The following is a 14,930-nucleotide window of genomic DNA, read 5'->3' as shown; positions in this document are numbered from 1 at the left end:
ACTCCTTCGGGGGGCAGCCACCAGAGGGGACGGAGCGGTGGCGGTGTACTCACATCCACTACGCATCACTATCATTAGCGGATCTCGATCCCCGCGCGCGGTGCATCTAGCCCCTCGGTGTGTTCGTCGTCATCGTGCAGACCGACTTCCTCCTTCGTTTTCTTCGATTCGTCCCGAAAACTCATCATCACAAAAACTTCAAACTGATTGCCAGCCAGCCAACGAGCGAGCGAGCGAAGATTGATTACTGTAGAGCTTCCTTGATATAGTGCCGCAAAGTAGCGAAAAGCCGGGCCAGGCCACGGCAAAGTTCCTGATTAAGGTTAGGCGCGCGAAGGGGCTGAGCGCAAGTGTGGCGCACCGCCTGCCAGCCTATTAGGCCCTTGCTACGACCCCCGCTAATGATCGAGGTTAAGTGAAGTGTATGTGCGTGCCAGGGAGCAGCCGAACTCTTTTCCTGGAAAACGCCGAACCGGAAGCCTGATTTCCGTGTGCAAAACGTAGCTAAAAACCCTCACCAAGATAACGACAGACGTATCGCACAGCATAGGTCTAGGCAAAGCATAAAAAGCCGCGCCCGTCTAGCACCGAGAGAGCCTAGAACGGAACGGAACGCGTCCCGATTAGCTACTTTCGCGAAGCTAATTGGTGTCTTGTACACTTTCGGTCGCCTTTCGACAACTTCGACCGGGCTAGCCTTTCTTTCAGGTCGACGGCGCGAACTAGAACCAACCAACTAGTGTGGGGCTTGGTGCGCACATATCCGTCAAACGGACCACCACGCCCCAATTAGCAAACCCGTGTTCTCGGTCTACCGGATTAAACAAAAAGCCTTGGGGAAGGTATCATCTTTTTTGGGGGGTGGAACGAAGGTTTGGGCCAATTACCGGGGGGGGCACGTGGCACATTCGGAAGAAATGGATTCTCGCGGCTCTCTCCGAATGTCTCAACTTGGTTCAACCGTAACCACCTCCGGCCAAGCCAGCAAGAGAGTAACGCACGACGCCGGACACTGACCAGACACAAGAAGAACATGGTGCACCAAATTGGATCCGATTGGACGATTAGCCACCGAACCGGGGTCAGGTCTCGGAGGGAAGCAGCAGCCCCCGTGAGAGACCTCAGACACCTTAGCTCGCCCCATTAGGGAAGAGATCCATTACCATTACGAGGGGGGAAATGATTCGGAATTGGGCATGAATAAAAACCGAAACCATATCGCGCGGTGATAGTGGCGCGACCAGCGTTAATTTACTCACATTAATTTTTCCGATTTCCACAAAAGATGCACAGAATTAATATTGGAATAATTTCGCTAACCTGGCGCTATTTTATGAGCTTCAGAACCGTTGACTGTAAGTGCTCCTTTTTGGCGAATGTTTCCTATCAAAATGACTCGGCAGAAATGTGCGGCCGGACAGTGCAAAGTCCGAGCTACATTTCGCGTGGCATTCAAAACATTCCAGTCATGGCCAATTGCATTTTCAGCGCGTTATCAAAGCGTATGCGTTGGCCTAAAACAAAGTCTGAACAATAAATCGGTTTTTGTTGATAAATTTCTCCTGTGCCGATCCCAGAGCTAAGAATTTTTCGTGTGGTGCTCTCAGAGGATCTCGTGCGATCTTTGGGGTCAGTGTCACTGTAAATCGGAAACCACAGCCATCGGAAGAAAATCCCAGAGATGACCCAACATCCCAACGATGAGATAACGAAAGGAATCAACATCCCAGAATAATCTCCTATCGGCCTGCCGGCCAGCTCTGAACTCAGCCATATCACTAAAACTGGCTAACCCTGTCCGAAACTGTATAACTGTAGGCAATTCTTGTTCGGGGGCGCATGGCAAAATATGCAACCGTCGCGCTCTCCGACGATAAGATAAGTTTCTCCCAAACCACCGTCATTTGCGGGGGGGACGAAAACTGGATGCCGGAGGGCTTATCATCAACCTCCCATCATCAGCGAGCCACCTCCAGTCCACAAATCGTCGAGTTTCATCATCCGTTATTCAACACACACCGCTGCACCGAGCGGTTGGAAGATAAAGTGCGTCCGAAACAAAAAAACCGCGAAACCCGCGACGACCAAAACATCATCATCTTCAACCTAGCGATAATGCTCACCCTGGCCAGCCATCTGCACCAGGAAGAGGACGATTTATCGCCCATTTCACCGCTTAGAAATGTAACATTCGCGAGCCCCGCCACCAGCCATAGTTCACCGTGGCCATCTTTTAACAGCAGGATTAGCAGCAGCAGCAGCAGCAGCAGTAGTGCAAAACGATCATCTGGCAGTTAACCGTGTGCGCCGCCGTTGCGTCTCGATGCGCGCCTGGCGTTGTGTCAAGGAAAGGTGAGTTATGATGATGGTGAGGGTCCAAAATGATGATTTACGACGGTGCCAAGCCCGCGCACTGAATTCATAGACAGGCGAGGTGACGGCTTCCGGGAGTCAGGCTCGTTCTGGTCGGTAATTACGAGGGCCGCGAGAGATTTGGCATTTCAATTTCCGTTTCCATTTCACAAAAATCCAGACAGTGTGTGACAGGCCGCCGGCCTCACGTGTGCATTTGTGGAGCTCGCCAATTCTTTCCAGGTGTCCGAAGTGCAAGGCACCACCCGAATAATGCACACACCATAAGAACCGGTGACCAGCGTTCCTTTGGCCGAGCGGTGGGTTGAACCCAGTCCCACACATAAATCATCATATTTAAGGGTTACTGCTGCGCTCGAAACAGGGCGCTACGCTTCGGCCTGTTTGTCTGTGTTCGGCACATTATGGCTCGCCCCCCTCGGGGGGCAGGACACGGCGCTTTGACCTTGGTGTCAAACGGTAATTTTCTGGCCGTGCCTGGGTGCCAGGCCAGGAAGAGAGTCCTCGTGTCCCCGCGTGTCCGTAACCTTATGCACATTTTTATGACCGAAAGTCGGCGCGTTGTGCCGAACATGAAATTTTATTCATGAAGCTTTCGTTTTTATCCACAAACAGTAGCGGAGCATGTTTCGGGAGTGGCACGATCCTCGAGCTCCCGCACGCACGAGAGAAAGAGAGCGGCGACGCAGACCATAACAAGCCGAGAACCAGAAATAAATTGAACGAGGTAGACTTGAATCATTTCCAAGAACGGGGCGCACTTAGGAATCGCGCACTACGAGTTGACCCCTAAAAAGCTTGGAGACCTCGCTCCCCCCTGGGGGTGGAAGGAACGGAACGGACCGACCGACGGTTCCTTCGCTGGCTTCTAGGCAAGCAGCGGGTCATGGCGGGAACCGGTCGGTGCGGTGCGTTGCGGTGTCGTTCATGAATTAAAGATGGTCATGCAACAAACTTGAACGATCGAGTGTGTTCTCCGTCCACTGCCTCGGAAGCCCAGCAGAAGTTCAGCGGCAAACTGACCGCGGGGAGAAGAGTTAGCGAGCGAAAGTTCGTCCGGGTACGCCCGTCCGGAAGTGACCTCCTCGTGTCGTTGTTGTGCGCGGCTTGATCTCGTTCCGACGGTCGTCCGGACACAGATTTTTGTCAGCCCTGGCGCGCCTGACCCTTTTGACCCCCTGGATCTCCGCACCGGAAACCGAAATCATCGGATATGTGTTATGCATGGGCCCGTTTTGTCCGTCCTCTTCTTGCACGCTGGCCATTCTCCGGTACTCTCCGGGACGAGGGCGCAATTATTCTGGCGCGCCAAGGTTAAATCTATGACATAATGGAGATCGTCGAGCCCGATTGATTTGAAGCCGTTCGATAAGGAAATGGGCCTTTTCTTAGACTTCCAAACGGTGGCTCGCCCTTTCTGGGTCCTTCTCAGAGGCTAGCGGTTCCACACATTTTTCTAAAATCATCCAACTAAACCATCAATTTTTTTTAACCCTTACTGGACGCCGATCAATAAAACATTTAACTCTGCTCGCAGTTCGCTTCTTGTGAAGCTACCGACAGAGTCTCGGCGCCGCAACAGCCCCGTAGCTTCCGCCGTCCCTTTTTTATCGGACGGAGGCGAACTTTTATCGCTAAACTCAATCACTACACTCTAACACCATTGCTGACTTGCAACGGGATTCCGATGCCGCTCGCCTCCCGGTGGGCCATAAACACATTTCAATCCACGACGACCGGCCGAGAGAGAGGCGAGAGATTCATCAAAATAATTTATGTCTTAAAGCGAGCCGCAGTCAGCGCACAATATGCGCAGCATCTTTCCACCCGGGGGCCACTTTTTCCCTCCTGGGCACTATTGTTAAATCTTCATCTCTTAGGGGGGGTTTCTTCAGGCGATGGTTAACCACCTCGAGTGCCAAAGGGGGGGGAGGAAAGGGTTCGAAAATTGCGGCGCCTTGTGTCGAGGTGTTGTTTAAGTCGGTCAGGTCGAGAGGCAGAGGTTACCTGTTGAACAGAAGGCCCTCCAAAGGCGCAACAACAAGCCCAAGGCCCCCGAGATCGATCAAAAACCGCTCTGAAAGGAGCTCTCAAAGGAGCCCGCCAAAAACCTGCAATTCGGGAGCCGGGACCCTGGAGATCTTGAACTAGATCTCGCACACGAACCGGACAGCGAACCGCGGGCCGGAGCGAATTCTCGAATCAAAACTGTACTTCGACCTAAACCAACATTTCCGGTCGGACTCGGAGCAGGAGCAGCGTGAGAAATCACTCCACATCACTCTGCGATACGCCGCAGGAACCGCCAATGAAGGCCAATTTCCTTTTTCATACCCGCCGCCGGCCGGATCGATTGCTGTTTTGTACTCTCAAAATTGCACTCCAGAAGTCGCGCGGCGCGCATAGTTGGCAATAAGCACCGCCGCCACCGCAGGCCCTCATTTAATTCGCCACTAAAAACCGTTTTCTTTATCGGCCAAATTACGGGCAACGGACGCTCATCCGTTTATCCGTGGCAGGAAAATGACCTGGCACACCTGACCACCATGACGGCGGCGGTGCCACACAAGGAGTAAATTCCAAAATATGTTGTCCGGACCGGTGCGCCTTTCACCGTTTCGACCTGCAGCCATACCTGAAATTGCAATGAAACCACCAAACATTGATGTTTATTGGCACACGCCTTGATTTTCGGTGGGATCGCATCAGCAGATTCCACGCCAAGAGCCGGCCAAAGTCCCAAAAGAAGAGAGGTTCCGGCACGCCCTGAGGGCCCGCGCACCACACGCGCGGGCCGTTGGAAAATGAAACAATAAAACCACCAACCACCCGGAGCAGCGCATAAAGTATCGGACAGAATGGCCATCGCCTGGCCCGGGGACGGGTAAAAGTCCCGGTCCCCAGCGGTTCGCACGAGGACGAAGTTCACTAGGTGCGCGCAACATCAAGGTCTTTGCGCAGCACACAACACGTGGCGTTGGCTTGATTGGTGCCGCTGCTGCCGCTTATGTTGATGTGCGCAAATCCGCCTGACCCCGCCACCTGACGAGACCACCGAAAGGTCGGCACCACCGTCAGAGTCGTGGAGTGTTGTCTTTTTGTGATTACTTCTTCTTCTGTCCCGCCGTTTTGGTTTTGTTTGCCGCTGCGCCCCCGGCGAGGCGAGGTACTTACGTTATTTGTCTGCACATCGATGATTACGTAAATCAGCAGCACGACTTCCTTCTCGTCCGAGCCGAGGCCAGCCCCGCTCTGGCCGCACGTCGTCACATGCAGCGCCACCACATGGCCCGGAAGCAACATCTTCGCGCGCGCGCGCGGTTCGCGCAACTCGGGATATGTCCCAAACGCAACAAAAAAGCTGTCCACTCGAACCGGACTCGATGCTTGGCGTTGTTTTTTATGCTGTACACACACACGTCAGCCAGACACACACGTTTCGGCAAATGTAATATTCTATCTGTGTATGTGTTGGCGCTTCTGTGTCTTAGGATTAAATTAATTCAAATAACACACTAATTATGCAGAGTATCTGGCCCCTGCGCGCACGCGATCGCGATCCAGCACGATCAGCACGCACACAAAAAACACTGCAGCCACCACCAGGACAGCGCAGGATGCTCGAAATCAATCTCTGTTTAGTGCACTTGTTGATGCACTTTCATAATCCGAGTTCCACACACGCGCGACGTGTCGTCGGTGGTCGGTGTCGATTCTCAGGCACTCGCAACAAACTACTGCACCGCACTGTAACGAGAGAAGAAACATAATCATTATCATTCTGTCCGGAGGAGTAGTGTAATTTATTTCGCACAAAATAGCAGCATCGCCAGGTTTCGGGAGGGCGAGCCATGAGGTCAAACGAAAGGAGAAACAAAAGAACATGTTGCATCTACTGAGGACCTAACGGCATTCTACGGTCGCGACCGTCCGAGGCCAAAAGAACAGAGGCCGCCACCAAAAATCACGCACTCACGAGATGATCTGCTTCGGAATGGACCCCCAGGCAAGTGACCAACACGCCCGTGTCTGTATGTGAATGCGGAAGGAAACTTTCTCTGCCACACGGCCGAAGGAACGATAGTGTGCTGCCCCGCGTTGCGCGGCGTTGATATGCGGATGATACGCAAGGGGTGATCGCGCGAGCGCTTCCCCGCGAGCCTGCTGAAGCGGGAACTCACCACCACCAAATGGCGGGGCGACTTTTCGACAGCACACACACGCGCACACACGGTCCGAGAAAGAGAAAACTCGAACCGAAAAGAAAGCGCGTCCGACGAAAAACAGAACGGAAAGAATTTGGGGGCCACGACGATCGCCCCACCGAAGGGGGCACCGGCCCAAGAATGAATAAAACAACTCCGCGCTACTAGAGAGAGATAGACAGAGAGAGCGAGAAAGGGACAGGGAAAGATCCGGCTTCATTTCTGGCGGCCGCCGGAAGGGGACGGCACGAGAGAGAGAGTGAGCGATCAAGTGCGACAGGTGTGTTGTGGAGTGAATGATCATCTGCCGGGGTACGAGAGGGCGCGGTGAGGGGGCCTATGTGATTCGTCGTCGGAATGTGGTGTGTGCGGAATGGATCATCATCATCGACGCGCAGTCGTCATCATCATCATTCGGTGGTGATGGCAATAAACCGGACTCATCCCTCTTCCGATGAGACCGGTTCGTGGTCGCTCATATCCTCCATGAGAACCCGCCGCGATCGAGAGAGAGAGAGAGAAAGAAAGAGAGAGAGGACCGAACGCACCCCAGGCCACAATGGCTAAACCCCTTAGCACAGGGAATGGACAATGCCATGGACGCACCTTGCTCCGGCGCGCCGATGATGCTACACGTGTCATAATAGAAAGACTTCGATGCGCGATCGAGCGAGAAACGGGACCCGCGGCCAGCGTCGTGAGCGGATTTTATTTATTTTTAAACTTTATTTTAAACCACCTCTCCCAATCCACATTCTCTCTCTCTCTTTCAGTCTCTCGATCGTTGTGATCAATTTTTCGACGAGGTGCACAAATATAACAGGCGCTAATAGACGAATTTTAACGACGATCGTCTGCAGATCGTCCGCCGCACTTGTCGGTGACCCACCATTACAGGGCGACCGACCGACCGACGACGGGCCGCAAATGGAAAAGCTCATAAAGCTAATCGATTACTACCCTCTTTGGGGGCCACCTATTCGTGTGCCTTCGCCGCCACGCTGTAGACGGCAGAAGCCGCACGTCTTGTTCTTTGCACCCTCGCCTCTGCTTCTTCCAATTAGGCGAGGGTCTGAAACAAAATGGAAATTAAGGAAAACTGTGGCCACACACCCCCTAGCGAGGAAAGCGGTGCGCCAGGGTTCCCCCCGACGCGATCGACCGCCGCGGGCGCCGGGTGGTGAAAATCAATTTAATTTATGGTTTAATTTTGTAAGGATAGAAAATGATCACGCGCGGCCGAGAAAATTCCTCAAACCCAGTGGGGGGTAGAGGGCGCATTCCACGGAAGCGCTGTCAAATTACCGCCGATCATGAAATGGCAAAGGGTCCCTCTTGGGCAGCGGGAAGCGCTGTGGTTGGTGGGTAACATGTAGCCCCGAGCCGTGTGCCGGGATCCTGTTCGGGATCCACTGCACTGCTACCAGCGGCCTGTTTGTTTCCCGTTGTAGAGCCTTGATTAATCGCCATCGGTACCATTATTTATCGCTCATTACGACCCATCGGCGGCGCACAGTGACTTATTCCGTTGGGAGGCGCAAATGAACAGTTAAACTGACCCGCGGCCCGACATATTCGGTGCAGCGGCCCCACAACAGGAAGTGCTCGAAGTGATAAACGGGCCCTACTAATGCAAAAGGTGTGTTGTTCATCTTCCCGGCCCGAAAAGCAGGTTTATCACCGCTGGGGACCGCCGGCCCGAAGATTAGGAAGATGACGGGAACGGGCCGTTACGGCCCTGCTTCACATCTCAAAATCTTAACAAGGCCCGCGTGCGCCCCTCCGGACGATATCTCTCGAAAGAATCACACACATCTCACCGTTCGGAAACGGATAAATGCACACACTCCTATGTAGGGCGGCGGTGGGACACACGGCGGCCGGGCACCTCTAACGGGCACCAATAAACGGGCGATCCAATTGTCACATGGCCCCAATCACACCAAACCAGTTCTAAATCCCACCAGGGCGCCCGCCAGGACAGGCGAGTGATTTATTTTGCTGCCCATTAATCGTATTAAACAATTTCGCTGAATAAATTGATTAACTTCCCCGGGGGCCCCGGGGAAACCCGCTGAAAATGGGGGTAAAAATGTACCGTTCTTGGCCCGGGCCACACGAACCCCTTTGGATCCGGGGAAAATCGTTCAATCAATTTTATTCTGCGTCGTGCGTGCGTCATATGCTACGAGAGCGGAGAATTTTCCCGGAACAAGCCCGTGCACTGCAACACATGGGAAAAACAATCGACAGGGACGAAAATATTGGAATGAATAAACATTTTCTGTCCCTTAAAAATTCGAAAAAGTGTGGGAAAATATCGCCCTCTTCTGTCTGGCCCGACAGGTGACACCACTTACGCCGGGAACCCTACACCCCGGAGACCGTACACTTTTATTCTCCTGCGCCGCCGTTTCACGCTTATGCTTTCTCTTCTATGCTGATCGTCGGCGTCGTCGGTGTATGCATTCCGCGCATAGTTCCTCTCTCGCATAACAACAGCATACCTGTCCACCTGTTGTTTTTGTTGTTGTTGTGGCCTATCCAAGAGGGGGGTGAACAACCAAAACAAGTCAACCACGAATTAGCTGCTCTGGGCCTGATCTGCCCCCGATTGCCTTCACCTTCTTCTACACACACTCACGAATTCGCTCCAAAAATTCACCCACACCAACACTCCCACCGGAGGATTTCTTTCACCCCCCTTTGACTGATTGACTTTTGCCCTTCCGAATATATGAAACGGAACCACGCGCTCGGGGGGGCACGTTATGCAGTCGAGAGTTTGAAAAATAAACACATCGTACGATCGCGCCTCGATCGACCTTGTGTTCCCGCCCGGAGGTGTCCCCGGTCTGGGCAGAAACGAAAACGGGGCTGTGTGTTGTTATCCTTTCAACCGTTTACTTTCTCATGCGTAATGATCGATGAGCGTAATAGATGGCAAAAAATCGTGGTGATCGCGCTGGATTGATAGTTGTCTTTTGTTCGTTGTGATTTTAGGAATAGGAAGATTTTGATTGATTTGGCTAAAATTTTAACCCTACCATCTACATTGTTTGCAAAGTCAACACAAACGGACGAATGGTTAGCAGTGATCACCTCAATCCCACGATATACCGAAAAGGGAACACCGGAATCTGGTCCACAAAACAAGGAAGTTGAAAGAGTCCCCCAAAAAAGAGTTTAAAACACAAACACCGTCCAACCTGTGGAAGCCATTTTATCGACGGACGCCGACGGAAAGCCTAATTCTGCCGCGTCAACACATTAGGGGTTCCCTCTTTTTCTCTTTGTCTCTCTCTCTCTCTCTCTCTCTTTCGCTCGGGATCAGTGTTTGATAAATTAATTCAAATTTCCGTCGTACCGCAAATGGATTTCACTTCGTCGGAAGGCGAAAAATCGGTAACATCAAACGAAAAAGAAAGTTCAGGGAGTCTCCCGGGGTCCCGGGAGTCTGTTAAGATTTTTTTAAGCTGATCATTGATCGGTTGATCGAAGAACTAAGCGTGTTTAATGGACGGTGGGGTCTAATCGACGAAGTAATTGAGAATTCTTTGAATGTTTCTCAATCCCGAACTAAAACATTATAAGAAGAGCGTATGCAGTCTTTCCTCTGCTTATTTCCGTTACCCGCGGATGGCGAGAGGTTTCTGTCAACAAAGCCCCCGGATTGTTGGTGACCATCTTCTCGGTTTCCGACGTTTCTCACGCTGGATGTACAAATAGGCAGTAGAAAACGCGCCTATTGCCTTTTCCATATGCAAATACGTTAGGGGCCGCCAACAACCTCACTCTGTTGGGGCCGAAAGCCTGTGCCGAGGTCCCCGCTCCGATGGTCACCCCAGAAAACAGTAGACAAATTGTCGCGAAGGAATTTCACTTTTCACTCCGCAGCCCCACAGCCGCGCGCGTCCTCCGCTTCTTAGTCGCAGAGCTTTTTTGGGGCTTGATTTTTGCGCCGTGAACGCGACCACTTATCTTAATCCTGCGCTCAGCGCTCAGTGTGGCCGGCCCGATGGCCACAGCGCGTGAAGATGGCGAAAGAGATGTAAATTGGCTCGCAACATGCGCGCACGGTTCACGCACGCCAGGAATTCGGTTCCGTAAACCCCCGAAACGGGGTTAAGTAAGACCGAAAAAACATGTGCCACCAATTAGGAGGACAAAAACCACGGTTTTGAAACAAAAGCTTAATTTAATTACTCTATGGCTTTCGCTTTGGTGAATCATTATTTATTATTTAATTATGGACCTTTTTATGCCTCAAAATGATGGACGGGTCCTTATTAGCATTGTTTTGGAAGGATGTTTTGGTCTGCAGTTTATAAGAAAAAGCCCGAAACAATCGAAAATAGAGCTTTATGCAAACACTAACACCATCGGACACATTTTAAGCCTGTGTCTGTGGGTGTTTTTTTCGACTCAACAAATTAACCCTCAGTCGGGACGCGAGGTGGACTCCTATTGTGGGGCTATAAAATTCGCTGACTCATTTGCGGTCAATAAAACGCCCCATCCAAACAGAGCCGCACCGCTGCTGCCCGAGCGCCTTAAGAGAATGGTAATAAAATTAAAAAATTACCATCCATCATGGGAAGAGGCGACCGATTTTTTGCGAAAATTCGATTCACCGCCAAGTGACGAGTCCTCAGCGAGGAAAACACGAAAATACCCAAAAGGCAAAATGCACTTCGGCCCAAGCATCGCAGCAACCTGGTAACCTGCGTCAATCAGTTTACCCAAAAATTCCCCAAATCTGTTTACCAACGGCGACGGGAGAACGTAAACACGGCCCGTAAGCCCGTAATGCGAAAAAGGAGAGAGAAAGAGAGCGAAGCAATGAAAAGAATGATAACTGTTGACGGGTTCCGTTTGACCAATCCATTTGTGGCGTTCGATGTGACAAAAACGGCACGGCCAATTCAGCATTCGTCAAGTGCATTCGGTCTGGCTTTCTATTGCGATTATCAGGGTATGATGATGATGCCGAATGGACAGTGAATCAAACATTGTCCATGGGCCTTTTCTCACCAGCTCGTAATAGGCTTCTCAAGCTTGCTCTCACTCTGCGTTGATGATGATTCTGTGTGTTTTCTCATTCAGAGACCGAATGGCTAAGATCAAACCGGGAATTATGCTTCGTATACTTGGTGCCACTACCGGCACTAGCAATATGGTGGAAAATGATGCCTGATTAGTATGAAAAACGGCCGTCGAATGTGCCGGAATGCAAGAACCAAATGCACCGTGAGTGAGACGTGACGGGTGAGAAATTCCGCGTTACCAAGGTGATGAAAGCCCACAGGTGAAACTCACATATGTGAGATAAGCTTCTCAGCCCCGCGCGTCTCTGGATTGGCGCATTGGCGGGTCAACAATAGCTCAAAACACTTTCTAAACAATCGCCCGATTCAAAGAATGCCAACATGCCAATCGATGGCGATTGACCTCCGCTTCCATTTCGGGCCGAAGTAGACCACAGAACTGCGATACGGGAGAGGCCCGCACCAAAACACGGCCGCGCGTTTCTCACCTGAGCACAACAAGTGGTGCGTTACGGAGCGAGGAAGCGGATTATTCCGCTCGGCTACACGACGACGACGACAGCAACTCGCACGATCGGCGGATTTCAGCTCACGCATCAGCGCTCCGGCGAAGCTTCACCACCGAAAAGGAAACGCACACTCCGGAATCCAGGTGAAGCGAAGAAAAAACACTACGAAAATTGACACATCGCTTCTCACGCCACCAGTTCACGCGTCGGGTTTCGGGGGTATCTCGGAAAAGGAAGGAAAACTCGTTCCAAAACTCGCTGGGCAAACTTTTGTGTTCCGCGCAGCCCGCGGAGCTCACCGCGCACAACCGCACCGGAAATCGGAAATTACGCCGAACTGGGAATCCTGCAGCAGAAGAAATCCTTCGAGTTCATGGCAACACGCAGCAGCTTCTGCCGATCGTTGTTCAGCTTGCCCAAGAAGCCACGTCGTCCTCCGGACCCACTGACCACTGGCCAGAAGCGACTGATGAGAGGCTGATGATGATGATGACGGTGATGAGAAGACGCGTTGACGCGTTTCTTAGAAACCACGGACCCGAGTTGTTGCACAAAGTACCTGCGCGCACAGTACCACAACACTTGGCACCAGAGTTTGGGCCGCACTTGTCGCTTCTTTCACGGTTTCGGTGGCAAAGTCCAGACGGATTCCGATGCAGAGCGTTTATGCCCAAGCACGTCAAACTCGCTGCGTTTCAACTCTTGCTCTGAGGCCTTTTCTCGCCGACTCCTGTTCCTAATGTGGCTGAGCGGTGAGCGCCGATCGGCCCGAACTCACCTGGGGCTCACCTGCTGAACATACAATCTGCATCTGAACGAAACTTGGTCTAGTTTTCCGTACGAAACAGGGTTTACTTTTTCACACAACCTTCCTTTATTTTTCCATACAAACCTCCTTAAGTTTTCCATACAAAAGTTCCTTTAATTTTCCATACGAAACTCGGTGAGTAAGTGGTGAACGACAAGCGCGGTCCTGCTCGCACCTATCGCCCGTTCGCTCACTCTCGCATGTTGTCAAACTTTGTGAGCCATTTTTACCTGTTGATAGGGTTCCCAGAAGTCAGTGCTGGCAACTTCTTTTTTCAAAAATCTGAACGATTTAACGAAACTTTGACGAAAATTTGAAATTTCTTCGTTCAGTTTTCCGTAAGAATGAATTTTTTAACGAAAAAAGTAGGCGTTTCCAAAATGGCGGAAGGGAAACTGTTATACAAACTGTTATACTGTTATACTGCTATACTGTTATACACACTGTGTCACATAATTTTATGTGCGAATTCAACATTTTAATTATTTTAAATTATTACCACAATAAATCATGCTACCCAGCGCAATCTCGTAGCTTTCTTTCATGTTTAGGCTAATAGTAATGTACTTTGCTTGCTTAGTTTTACCTTGGCTTTAATGAGAAAATAGCACAACAAACCACTGGCGGAGAAAGAAAACCGGTTCTATAGGATGATTTCATTCTTGAAGCTTCGGCTCAGCTCCTTGTGCGGCAGAACGATCGAGTTCAGCACGATCATCTCCGATGGCACACTGACCGCGTACCCAAGAATCGTGATCGACGGATTAAGCCGGCCGTCGCTGTTGAAAAGTGGTGGATTTTCCATCTTGGCGAACGGTTTGTTCGGATCGGGATCGCTAGGGGTTCCCTCGACTCGCGCCCACATACCGATCTGCGATCCTCGGCCAACTGTGAAATTACAAATCGCTTGCGATTACTCCGGGAGAAAACGAACAACCGCAATTTGCTTACCAATGCTGTGCAGTACCAGCGAGTGATCCTTGATGACCGCATTCTCCAGGACGATTGACTCACGAATGCGAACTCCGGGTCCGATCACGACTCCCGGTCCTATCGAAACGTTCGGGCCCAGCTGACGGTGGATAGAAAATAATGTTTCATTACAACTCCCAAAAACTTTAACATTTCAATTGTTTACCGTTGCCGAAGGATGCACGGAAGCCGTCGGATGAATGTGCACATCCGCAATGATGTTGCAAACGAGACTTCCGTCCCCATTCTCCGATTCCTTGATGCCAGCATTGGCCAGCCGTTCCGGGTGGGCACGCTTGTACAGTGCCAGATAGTGTCGATTGGCGTAGATGGCCGACCCGGCCGTTTTAATCTGCGACCACCAGTTGCTCACGGGAAGAGCGTACAGTTTGCCGGTTCCGGCGAGTGGCGTAAGTATGTCCTGCTCCCACTGAATGTGCCCGCTGTCCTTGCCGTTGCCATTGTTCAGCTGACAGTAGTCCTGTTGCTTCAGGTGGAAAACGTTTCCCATGCGGCCAAATATATCCATCGAGCACACGTACACGCCACAGTTAATCAGCGTCGACAGATAGGCCCTCGGTTTCTCGACGTAGTGCGTCACTTCCTCGTTCGCTCCCAACACCAAGCAACCGTAATGGATGGCCTGCTGGCGCGTTGCTTCCGTCCCCATGATGGACACCAGCGCCCGGTCGCCCTTGGAGCGATGGAAGTCGTACAAAGCTTGCAGCGGAAAGTCGGCACACACGTCTCCGTTCAGCACGAAGAACGCACTCGGATTACCGGAGCGAATCTGATCACGAAAATGGTACATTCCACCGGCCGTGCCCAGTGCTGTGAATTCCTGCAGGTAGCGTATGTTGACGTCGTACAAATTCTGCATGCTGCTGACGAACTGCTGCATCTGGGCCGCCGGATAGAACCCAAGGATGAGAATTTCTTTCAGCTCCTTTAGCCGCGCACACGATTCGACATGGTGCTGGATGATGGGTTTGCCCGCCACCGGAAACAGTGGTTT

The 14,930-nt window shown here is 51.6% G+C and overlaps 2 protein-coding genes across 2 annotated transcripts in view; both read right to left on the bottom strand.

The window, feature by feature from the left end:
- Positions 1-5,826, bottom strand: part of LOC131205858 (RNA-binding protein fusilli) — a 45,526-nt gene extending 39,700 nt beyond the window's left edge. The window contains exon 1 of the mRNA XM_058198139.1: positions 5,548-5,826. Coding sequence (XP_058054122.1) covers positions 5,548-5,676 — 129 coding nt within the window. The 5' untranslated portion in view covers positions 5,677-5,826. The remainder of the gene's footprint in view (positions 1-5,547) is intronic.
- A 7,702-nt stretch (positions 5,827-13,528) lies between these two features.
- LOC131216152 (mannose-1-phosphate guanyltransferase alpha) overlaps positions 13,529-14,930 on the bottom strand; it is a 1,649-nt gene continuing 247 nt past the window's right edge. Inside the window, exons 2-4 of the mRNA XM_058210567.1 lie at positions 14,082-14,930; positions 13,895-14,015; positions 13,529-13,831 (exon numbers count right to left, since the gene is read on the bottom strand). The exon at positions 14,082-14,930 is cut by the window's right edge and continues 35 nt beyond it. Coding sequence (XP_058066550.1) covers positions 13,587-13,831; positions 13,895-14,015; positions 14,082-14,930 — 1,215 coding nt within the window. The 3' untranslated portion in view covers positions 13,529-13,586. The remainder of the gene's footprint in view (positions 13,832-13,894; positions 14,016-14,081) is intronic.

Source organism: Anopheles bellator, chromosome 1 (genome assembly GCF_943735745.2).
Source record: "Anopheles bellator chromosome 1, idAnoBellAS_SP24_06.2, whole genome shotgun sequence".
Classification (NCBI taxonomy): Eukaryota; Metazoa; Arthropoda; class Insecta; order Diptera; family Culicidae; genus Anopheles; species Anopheles bellator.
The sequence above is the reverse complement of the archived record's forward strand: the minus strand, read 5'-3'. Positions and strand labels throughout refer to the sequence as shown.